Source organism: Dipodomys ordii, unplaced genomic scaffold (assembly GCF_000151885.1).
Source record: "Dipodomys ordii isolate 6190 unplaced genomic scaffold, Dord_2.0 Scaffold54, whole genome shotgun sequence".
Classification (NCBI taxonomy): Eukaryota; Metazoa; Chordata; class Mammalia; order Rodentia; family Heteromyidae; genus Dipodomys; species Dipodomys ordii.
The window spans coordinates 3637150-3647610 of record NW_012267270.1 but is presented as its reverse complement, the minus strand read 5'-3'; the positions used below and the strand labels follow the sequence as shown (position 1 = coordinate 3647610).

Sequence of the window (10461 nt, the reverse complement as noted above, 5' to 3'; positions counted from 1 at the left end):
AAAGCCGGAAGTGGCGCTGTGGCTCAAGTGGTAGAGCGCTAGCCTTGAGCTGAAGAGCTGAGGGACAGCGCCCAGGCCCAGAGTTCAGGCCCCATGACCCGACCAAAAAGAATAGGAAATCCTGGGATTAAACCTGAAGTCATGAGGATGATCAAGGACCAAAGTCTTAACAAGGTCAATCGACTATGATGAAAGTCTTTCCTTTGGCATCTGCTGTTTTCCTCTTCCTAGATCCTTTTCCTGGGTCCACTGATGCAGCTCTCTATGGATTGTCCGTGTGATCTGGCGGATGGATTGAAGGTTGTCCTGAGTGAGTCTTCAAGGTTGAGTGAAATGTGGGCACAGATACTCCAGAATAATGGGGAGGAGTCAGTGGGCTCAAGGTGTGATCAGGACCGATATCTGGGTTTCTCTATCAGATGGAATTGTGTTACCAGGTGGCCTCTTAAGAGTTTTTCAGTGAAGCCCCTGACACCTCTTCAGTACTTAGCACAGGCCAGAGAGCTTCATTCCCTGTTTCCCCAGCCTTTGGCTTTCCCGGAACAGACTGGTCTTACTGAATGTTGATGTCCCAGAGATTACCACCAGGCTATCCTGCTTCCTTTTTGATCCACTCAAGATGGTCTTCTACCCTGGTCCTATAAATAATCTGTTCCCTTCCCCACTCTCATTTTCAGGAGTATTACTGCCAAACCTGTATTTGGCCTGAGAAAACTTGTGGGAGAGGGGTTTCTGGGGTCTCATTGTTGAGTAGCTAGTCCCTCACTGTCCTGAATCTGCTCCCTTAGCTCCTCGCTCCTGGGCTCGCTGCCTCACAGACATGCGATGGCTTCGAAACCAAGTGATTGCACCCTTGACAGAGGAGCTAGTGTTCCGGGCCTGTATGCTGCCCATGTTAGCACCATGCACAGGCCTGGGCCCTGCTGTATTCACCTGCCCGCTCTTCTTTGGAGTCGGTGAGTCTAACATGGCTCTGCTCACATGTGTCCAGCATGAGGGCTGAAAATTGGTCTTAAGATGGGGGTGGTCCTAGAGGGATATGATGTGACTCTCACCTTCCTCCCAGCCCATTTTCACCACATTATTGAGCAGCTGCGTTTCCGCCAGAGCAGTGTGGGAAGCATTTTCCTGTCTGCAGGTGAGTCTTGGAGAGCTTGCCAGGGGCAGTCCTGGGCTGGAGTGCGTGTGGGTGCCCCTTGCAGCCACTGCGGAGGACTCAAAATAGAGGATTGAGAATTGGAGGGGCTACCAGCCATGGGAGTTGGGGTGCAGAGGGCAGCTGTTGGTAGGGCAGACAGCCACTGCCCTATGGGAAAGGATGGCTTCTGGGTGTGCAGTGCTGGGGTAGGGTGCGTGTGCAGGTGTGGTCACTCGTGGCCTCCCCGTCTCCAGCGTTCCAGTTCTCCTACACAGCCGTCTTCGGTGCCTACACTGCTTTCCTCTTCATCAGAACAGGTTGGTCTTCAGTCTCTCCTGGGTCGTCAGGGGCTCAGGAATGGGTGGGAGAGTGGGAATGCCGTTTGCTCTAAGAGTGACAATCCTGGTTTTTTTTTCCCTACCACAACCTGAGTCAAGCCGAACCATGACCCTAAGTTTGGAGAGGTCTGAGAGGTGGAAGGAAGCAGAGACCACAGATGTGTGGGTGGATGGGTGGGTATGGGTGGTATGTTGCTGAGCTCCTATTTGGAGGTCCTGAGGGTCTCCAGCCCTGGAAAAGCCAGAGGGGGTGTTGGGTTTTCTCCACGAATGCTCTCTCCTCTCCTCAGGACATCTGATTGGGCCAGTCCTCTGTCACTCCTTCTGCAATTACATGGGCTTCCCTGCTGTGTGTGCAGCGCTGGAGCATCCACAGAGGCGGCCCCTGCTGGCAGGCTATGCCCTGGGCGTGGGACTCTTTCTGCTTCTGCTCCAGCCCCTCACGGACCCCAAGCTCTATGGCAGCCTTCCCCTTTGTGTGCTTTTGGAGCGGGCAGGGGCCTCAGAGGCTCTTCTATGCTCCTGACCTTCACTTCTGCGTACACTCCAGTGAACTCTCTCAGACTCTCCAGCCCCTCCCCATCAAGGGGGTACCATGGGCGGAGCTGGCTGAGGTCCCCGAGATCTCAGGAATTTTTGTAGGGGATTGAAGCCAGAGCTAGTGGAATTCCAGGGACCATGAGGAAGGAGCAAATCGTCAGAGGGTGCAGCCCCTCTTGTGAGTGAGCTGAGGAGCAACCCAGAGTGAGAGGATGGGAAAATCCCAGGAGCCACTGTAGCCCTCACTTTGGACCTCTGCTTCTCTTTGAGCCTCTGCCTCTGAAAAGCTGCTTGGGGAGGGGGTGATTTATAAAACCCCTCCTCCAAACTTCCCAGGGTTTTCTCATTGTCTTTTTGCATTGGGACTTTGTATTGGGATATTAAAGAGATTTAACTTGGGTAAACATGGCTTTGGACTTTGGTGATCTGCCTGTTCGGGGTCATGGAGCAGGACTGTGTGTGTGCCTGGCCTTTCCTGGCTAAACTTGAACACTAACCTCTAAGCAGTTCCAAAAGTAGGGAATGGGTGGGGCCTTTTGACTGCTAAGGCCGTGGCTTCAACCTCTGAGTCGTCCTGAAGTTCTAGAGCGGGTGGGTCTGAGACTGTTAGTGACCAGAGAGGCTCAGCTTATCTTGGGGCATGTACTTTGGATACCAGGATCAGGGTAGCCTGAACCTGATGATGGAGCTTCTGTCCTAAGGAGGGTGAAGGACTTTCCCAGGAATTCCTGGCTTCTGTAGACACAAGGAATAGATAGGCCTAGAGTGGGAAAGGAGTTGGGGCCACTGGAGTTTCTTGGAGGAAAACAGAACAGGCAGCATCCCAAGAACTCTGCAAAGTAGTACCGTTGGAGTAGGGCTCTTTTAGTAGTGTTCTTTTAGGATGGTTCTCTTTTTTTTTTTTTTGGTCTGGTCATGGGACCTGAACTCTGGGCCTGGGCGCTGTCCCTCAGCTCAAGGCTAGTGCCCTACCACTTGAGCCACAGCGCCACTTCCGGCTTTTTTCTTTTTGCTTATGTGGTGCTGAGGAATCGAACCCAGGGCCTTGAGCATGCAAGGCAAGCGCTCTACCACTGAGCCATCTTCCCAGCCCTAGGATGGTTCTCATTGCTCTTAAATTCTTGAAACAACACCCTTTAAGGTCCATTCTACATCCCAGAAGCCAACTCTGAGGTAGTATGTAAGGAGAGGACAGTGGATGTACAATGGCGCCCCCATGTTGGCATCACTAGGCCCTGGTGGCATAGCTCTATGCAGCAGGCCTCCCTGGGGGGCTCCCCTCTCCCCCACTGTGTAGAAGCTGTGTGTTAGAAGACTCAGGCCTTCCACCCACTCTACCCACCTTTGCCGTTCATCGCTCACCCATGGCAGTGTATAGGAAAACTGTAGCCAGGATTACTGTCCCTGCCCCAAGCAGGCGAGGGAATGAGGCTTGCTCAGGTTTGTGGGGATGGCAGGGGTGACCCTTCATCTAGTGCTAACCTTAAATCCAGTGCCAGAAGCCATCTCTGCCGTGTTGCTGCCCCTGAGCGTTTCCTGCTGCCCAGTTTAGCCTGTTTCCATTTACTCCTGAGCTAGCCAGAGGTGGGAGGTTGGGCCCAGGTTATAGAAAGTGAATGCAAGCAGGGCACAATGGGACATTCTGTAAGAAAACCAGCATGCTGGAGGCTGAGGCAGGAGGATCCTGAGTTCTAGGCTGGCCTGGGCTTCATAGCAAAGACTCCAAATAAATATAAAAATAGAAGTAAACCACTGTGGCTAGGAAGCAGAATTTGCCAACAGCCTGGATTCCCCATGCCTTGCTCTAGGGGTGGGGGTTTGGGCAGTCACCTAACCCTCCTGTGACTTGGTGTCAAGAGGGGTGAAAGCTGATTCCCTGACGGAGTTCATACGTCCGGTAAGTGCCAAGCACTGGCCTGTCGCTAGCCTATGGTCCTGTTTGGGCTGTGTGTATAATGGGCCCTTGGTAGTAGCAAAAACCAGAGCTGTGATTGTCATCTATGCTACCCTTGAAGGAATTTAAAAAGCCAGCTGACAGCTGGGCACAGGTGGCTCACATATGTAATCCTAGCTACTCAGGAAGCTGAGATCTGAAGATCGAGGTTCAAAGCCAGCCCATGCAGGAAAGTCCCTGAGACTTGTTTCCTCCAATAAACTACTAAGAAAAAGCTGGTAGTGGAACTGTGGCTCAAGTGGTAGAGCGCTAGCCCTGAGCAAAAGCAGCTCAGGGACAGTGCCCAGGCCCTGAATTCAAGCCCCTGGACTAGCACACATGCATACATAACTTGTCCATGAAGAATTAAGAGGCAGCCCTGCCCCCTGGGCCTTTGGGCTGGGGGCAGCACAGGACCCAGTGTGGAGGGCAGGGGAAAGCCAGTTTTATTGAGCAAAGTTTCCAAGACCTTGGATTTAGGTCTTCCCCACCCCCACAGGAGGCGGGTCCCCCAAACCTCCCAAGGGCCCGAGCCCTCCTCCTCTTCCACTTGCAGTCTTCATGAGAAGACCCTTATTTGGCAAGAGATGAGAATGTGAATGTCTGTCCGCCAGGGGAAAGGACAAATGGCTGAAGGGAATGGCTGCTGTCCTGTGGAGTACAGGACCTCCAGATCCAGGCCTTCCTGCCCTTAGGCCCTCACTGGCCTGGGCCTGCCCTAGCAGCGCAGCTTCTGTTGAAGGCTTGGGGTGGAGATGGCCAGGCTGTCAGTCTGGGGAGGATCACTCAATCTCCAGGATGAGGTCATCCCCTTCCAATGTCATGTCCTTGGTCACGTGGACCTTGCGGATCGTGCCCTCCACGGGCGAAGTCACCACAGTCTCCATCTTCATGGCGCTGAGTACACACAGTGGCTGGCCCTTGGCTACCTTGTCCCCTGCTGCCACCTTGATATCGATCACCTTTCCAGGCATGGGTGCCCCGATTTGGCCCTTCACGTCCTTCAGAGCCTTGGGGTGGAAGTGCATCTCCTGCAGACAGAGCAGAGGGAACATGAAATTCTGGCTCTGGCCCATCCCCACCACCTGGCTGGCCACCGGGGAGCCGCACCTTCATGGCTTGGGTGTCCTTGACCAGGATGGACCGCAGTTGCCCATTGAGTTCGAAGAAGACCTGCCTCTGGCCTGCCCTGTTGAGGTCACTTATGGCCAGGGCTTTGATGTGCAGTGTCTTGCCCCGTTCCAATTCCACCTGCAGGAAGAACATGGGGGACTAAAGCTGGAAGCAAGTCAGGAAGGAGCAGGCCCAGACCTCTCCACAGAGGATCTCTCCACAGAGAAGCCCTCTGTCCTGGCCCTCTGGGAGCCTAGCTCCTGGTCTCCCAAGGGTCCTCCTGAAGCTCACAAGACGAAGCTCACAAGACTAGGTGAAGGAGCACTGTGGGCCTGGGGGTGGGGGGTGGGGCAGGGCTGTGGAGGTAGAGAGAAGTTCCAAAACCACTGACCTCGAACTCCTCTGCAATCTTGGGGCCCTGCAGGAAGAGGCGCGTGTTGAGGCTATCTAAGGGGCCAAAGGTGGCAGTGAAGTCCTTAAACTGGGCAAAGACATCCGGATACATGGCTGCCGAGATCACATCCTCCGGGGTAACCTCCTCCCCATGCTTCTCCACCAGCTCCTTTTCCAGCGTGTGCAGGTTCAGAGGGGGCAGGGAGGCCCCAGGCCGCCCCTCTACCCTCCGCAGGTCCTTCAGCACCTGGGGAGCGAAGTAGAGGATCAGCCGCCTCCTGCATGCAGCCTGGGCCGCCACCTCACTGGGCCTTGCCTACCTTAGAGCGGAAGGGCTCAGGGAACCCTCCGTGGGGAACCCCGATGTAGCCCTGGAGAAACTCCACCACTGAGCGGGGGAAGGACAGCTCTTCTGCCTGAGCTTCGGCCTCTGCCCGGCTCAGCCCATTCTGCACCATGAACTGGGCCAGGTCCCCCACGATCTTGGAGGAAGGTGTCACCTGAGGAGAAGGGTCTCTGGAGGTCAGGGTGCCAGGAGGCAAGCATGCTCAGGGTTCTGTGCCAGGTAGGAGCATGGGGCCTCACTCACCTTGATGAGGTCACCCAGCATCTGGTTGGCCTCCACGTAAGCCTTCTTGACCTCCTTGAACTTGGAGCCGAGCCCCATGCTGTGGGCCTGGAAGTGGAGGTTGGTGTACTGGCCCCCTGGGATCTCGTTCTCATACACGTCTGAGTTGCCGGACTTCATGGTGGCTGTGCAGTCAAAGGCTGCATACAGCCCCCGGGCCCCTTCCCAGTACTCGCTGTAGTCGAACACGCGCTCCAGGGGCACCTCTGCAGACAGACCGGTGTCAGGAGGCTCCTGAGCCCCTCCCCGGACCCACGCAAGGCATCTGGATTCCACGTGTGCCGGTGCTGGCACTGGCAGTGGTTTGCAGCTTTTGAAGGGCATGGCTGCGGGCTTCCTACCTGTATCCAGGGAAGTCCCTTTGGCACAGGCCACCAGGGCTCCCATGCTGGGCTGTGACGTCATCCCGGACATGGAGTCAGCTGCCACGTCTACCACATCAGCCCCAGCCTGGGCGCAGGCCAGCATGGCTGCCACACCTGCCCCCGACGTGTCATGGGTGTGGATGTGCAGCGGGAGGTCAGGAAAGCGGTCCCGCAGGGACCCGACCAGCATGGTGCAGGCCGCTGGCTTTAGCAGCCCTGCCATGTCCTAGGGAAAGTGGGGAGGAGGAAGATGGTAAAAACGGGCCTGACACATGCCTGCGGTGGGGGCCAGGGCCGAGTGGGAAGCGACGGGCACCTTGATGCACAGGATGTGGGTGCCGGCTCGCACCAGCTCCTCGGCCAAGCCCATGTAGTACTGCAGCGTGTATTTGGTGCGGCTGGGGTCGGCCACATCACCCGTGTATGAGATGGCGGCTTCCACCACGCCCCCAGCGCTGCCCGCTGCCTCCATGCCCAGCAGCATGTTGGGCAGGTAGTTGAGGGAGTCAAAGACCCGGAAGACATCCATGCCATTCTCTTTGGCCACCTCGCAGAACCTGAGCAGGTAAGAAGGCAGGGGTGAGCCTCATGTGCTCCTCCTGGCCCAGCCAGGGAGTGTGGGGCACAAGGGTGTGGGTGTCCTGGGCCAGGCAAGGCCGCCTCAGAGGCACTGGGCAGAGCTGGCCGCTGCACCGGTCACCTGCCACTTGGTCACCTGCCTGCCCTGACCAGGGAATCAGCCCAAACTCTGCACGTGAGTAGCATGAAGGAAAGCACGGAGGAGTCCCGAGGCCTGCGCTCCACACCCGCCCTGCACCGGAAGCCTAGCACACCCTCCCCTAGAGCTCAGCCACTGCCCACAGAGATAGAGCTAGGACCCTTTGGTTCTGCCACCCAGCATGCCCTGCACGGGGTGGCTCTGCGGACTTGGTGCTGAGCCACTGTGGGTGGCCTGGTGCCCACTGGGCCCCGGACGCCGCGTCTGCTCACTTGAAGACCACATTGTCAGGGTAGTTGGTGTAGCCCACCGCGTTGGCCCCTCGGAGCAGCATCTGGAAGGGGATGTTGGGGATGAGCTCCCGGAGCTCCTGCAGACGCCGCCAGGGACACTCGTACAGGAAGCGCATGGCAACGTCGAACGTGGCTCCTGCACAGGGGCGGAGGGGCTGGGTCACGGGTCACGCATCCCGTATTTGCCCTGGCACTACTCTGCCCTGCACTCCTGCGGCCTGAGCCTCCGGCCCCTGCTCATTTCCAAGGATCCTCATAACCTCAACACCAAACCCCGCTGACTTCCCAGTGCTGCCGCTCAGGGCGGCTCTGGCTCACCTGGGCTCTCCCTGTGCTACCTTTAGAGCCCACAGGTCCTCCCTGCTTCTCTGTGCGGTGATGAACCCGTGGTGATCAAGCAACAGGCCACATCTCCTACTGCCCCCACAGCTGCTCAGGGCAGTGCCCGAGGCTCAGCTCTGCGGCCTCAGGCCCAACACCAGGCCTGGTTGAGCTGCTCCTAGCTGGCGTCTGTGGAGCAAGTGAGCACCAGGCCCTGATGCTTCTCACTCCCATCACCAGCTTCTCTGAGTTCCCAGCGGCCTGGGCTTTGGGGGCTGGCCAGTGGGTACCTGATTCTGCTGCCCAGCGTCCCCCCCTCCTCTAGCCTACCTCCCCAGTTCTCTATGCTGAAGAGCTTGTTGAAGCTGTGGGCAACATAGGGTGCGATTTTCTTGAGGTCGTGGGTGCGCACACGAGTGGCCAGCAGGGACTGGTGGGCATCCCTGAAGGTGGTGTCCATGAGCAGCAGCCCCTGGTGGCCCCGCACGGCTCGAGCAAAGCCCTCAGGCCCCTCTCGCAGAAGGATGTCTCTGAAGCCCGCTGGGGGTGGGCCTAGGAGAGACAAGGACATTGATGTGCCTCCTGCAGGCGGCCATCAGCTGCCCCTTCTGCCCCTTGAGTTGGAAGAATGGGCATCACCTACCTATGGGCACTGCTGGGACCACAGGGTCTGTGGGGCTGGGGCTGGCCTTGACAGGGATCGGCGTGGCGGGGCCGTTCACCATCACATGTCCTGGGGAGAGAGCCAGCAGTGGGTCAGGGCAGGCTGCGCAGAGGCAGAGGTGAGGGCCGCAGTGTGGGTAGGTGGGCTCAGGGAGAGGGACATTCTTCCAGAACACCCGGTCCTCCAGCTGTCCCAGTCCACTCCAAAGGAGCCTCCTGGGTCCAAGCAGTAGAGACCTACTGAGGGCCATGTGGATGGAAAAGAGGGGCTCTACGACCAGGAGCAAGGGGTCTGCAGGACCAGAAGGAGGGCAGGGCTGAGGGTTGGAAGCAGAAGCCAGTGTTGGGGGGGGGGGATGTGGGCGGACCCAGGTAGTGTAGCAGCTTCTGGGCCCGGTTCTGTGCAGGCCGCAGCTGGAACAGCTCAGGATTCTCGTCGATGAACTGGGTGTCCACAGTACCCGCGAGGAACTGCTGGTTGTTGAGCACGTTCTGCAGGAAGGGGATGTTGGTCTGCGAGACAGAGCAGGTAGGACGGTGTTACCACACAGCAGGGGTGGGGGAGGGAGGACGGAAGGGGCTGCAGGTGCTCCCCGACTTCCCTCACCCCCAACCCCCCACCCCTGTTCTGGCAGTCCCCTAAGCTGCCAGAGGCTGGGTACAGGTTCGCTATCCTGGTTCACCCGAGTATGTGCTGAATGCCACTCCCTTCTTGCTTCTTCTAGGGTCTAGAAACATCTGGAGGACCAGAACGGCCTTGTTCTTTCTCATGTGAGCTCAGCAAGCCCAGCTCCCGTTGGCCAGTGGGCGCTTCGCCATCTACCAAGTGACCAAAATCTACACTCCAAAGCCCCACTGCCCGCCATCTGTGACACTGGCCATGGGCATCTTCATGGGCAGCAGCAGCATCGGAGCCACCCTTAGCCAGGCCGCCGCGCCTCTGCCCTGCCTGCCAAGGTCTTCCTGCCCGTGTTTGAAGGGCTAGCTCAGTGGTCCCCTTCCGAGCAGGTCCATCCTGTGTCCTCATCGTGTGTGGTTTGTCTGCCTCCCCCCACCTCCCGCTGAGACTGCTAGAGGCAGGGTGCTGGGCCTCAGTGTGCTCCGGGATTGGCAGGGTGAGAATCCCAGAGCGCACATGGGGGCCTGGGGCGGGCGGCACTGTGCCAGAGCCCAGATGGAGAGGCCACACTGCTCCGACTCTAAGAACGGCAACATGGAGGACACACCTCCAGGCGTAACCCAGCCATGGGTGCTGTTGGAACCCTTAATAGGAACTCGAGGCCCAGCAGGCACCCCCTTGAGCCTGGGGGCGCCTATCACCTGGAAACTTGGGCCGCGAAGGGTGCATTCTCTACCAGCCTCCCACAGATTGGGCCCAGCCCTCCCTTCTACCTACCCTGAGCCTAGCACCCCTTCCCTAAAGAAACAGATATTTCACCTAGACACGAACATGCCCCTGGAGAAGGGAAACGATCAGTCAAGCCAGGTAGGGAGCCCAGAACTGCAGGAAGGGAAGAGTTCCGAGGCCGGCTGACTCTTTCCTCCCATTATTCCTCTCCTGGCCCCTGTGGCCTCTGCCCGGGGCGCTCTGGGCAGGAAGCAGCCCACCGGCTCCCAGCAGAAACTCCTAACCGTGGTCACCGCACCTCAGCGCTGAACGGACTAGGATTCAACCTCTCACTACAAATCGGCCCGGCTTCATCTGCGGGGGGCCGCGGGCTCCTCTTCCCTGAGCGCCAACACCTGCGACCACCGCCCGCCCCTCGGTCCTCAGGAGAAAATGGTTGCGGCGCTTCAGTAACTTGTCCGAAGGCGCACAGCCGGCCCAGGGCCAGAATCCCGCGTCCGGTTTCCCTGGCCACCAGTCCCCTTCCTGCCCCCCAAGAATCAGGCCTGGAGGGAGGACGGAAGGCGGGGGGCCCCAGGTAGCCCAAGGATAACGGAGGCCGTGGGAGATGCTATTCCCCATGTTTCCCAACTGGGTGGGCGACGCGTGGCAGCGGCGCCGCCCCGGCCCC

General features: G+C 58.2%; 2 protein-coding genes across 3 annotated transcripts in view; one reads left to right on the top strand and one right to left on the bottom strand.

The window, feature by feature from the left end:
• The first annotated feature begins 113 nt into the window (after positions 1-113).
• Rce1 (Ras converting CAAX endopeptidase 1) lies at positions 114-2413 on the top strand. Of its 2 annotated transcripts, XM_013020841.1 has the most exons (5): positions 114-310; positions 789-956; positions 1067-1138; positions 1393-1455; positions 1767-2413. In XM_013020841.1, exons 1-5 carry the CDS (start codon positions 253-255, stop codon positions 2000-2002), a joined length of 597 nt encoding a protein of 198 aa, XP_012876295.1. In that variant the 5' UTR covers positions 114-252; the 3' UTR covers positions 2003-2413. The 2 variants fall into 2 exon arrangements, with proteins under 2 accessions (XP_012876295.1, XP_012876296.1); XM_013020842.1 differs by lacking the exon at positions 1393-1455.
• Positions 2414-4310: 1897 nt separating this feature from the next.
• The window catches only part of Pc (pyruvate carboxylase), a 111310-nt gene continuing 105159 nt past the window's right edge, over positions 4311-10461 (bottom strand). Inside the window, exons 13-23 of the mRNA XM_013020888.1 lie at positions 8812-8956; positions 8424-8513; positions 8111-8332; positions 7439-7595; positions 6765-7005; positions 6425-6674; positions 6045-6289; positions 5776-5955; positions 5454-5702; positions 5060-5200; positions 4311-4980 (exon numbers count right to left, since the gene is read on the bottom strand). Coding sequence (XP_012876342.1) covers positions 4732-4980; positions 5060-5200; positions 5454-5702; positions 5776-5955; positions 6045-6289; positions 6425-6674; positions 6765-7005; positions 7439-7595; positions 8111-8332; positions 8424-8513; positions 8812-8956 — 2169 coding nt within the window. The 3' untranslated portion in view covers positions 4311-4731. The remainder of the gene's footprint in view (positions 4981-5059; positions 5201-5453; positions 5703-5775; positions 5956-6044; positions 6290-6424; positions 6675-6764; positions 7006-7438; positions 7596-8110; positions 8333-8423; positions 8514-8811; positions 8957-10461) is intronic.

What these genes read in the sequence shown, in the direction of transcription:
- Rce1 (XM_013020841.1), top strand. Translation starts at nt 253, where the DNA reads ATGCAGCTCTCTATGGATTGTCCGTGTGATCTGGCGGATGGATTGAAG. An exon ending in AAGCATTTTCCTGTCTGCAG is followed by an intron (nt 1,139 to 1,392) that starts GTGAGTCTTGGA and finishes CCCCGTCTCCAG; the next exon opens with CGTTCCAGTTCTCCTACACA. An exon ending in TTTCCTCTTCATCAGAACAG is followed by an intron (nt 1,456 to 1,766) that starts GTTGGTCTTCAG and finishes TCCTCTCCTCAG; the next exon opens with GACATCTGATTGGGCCAGTC.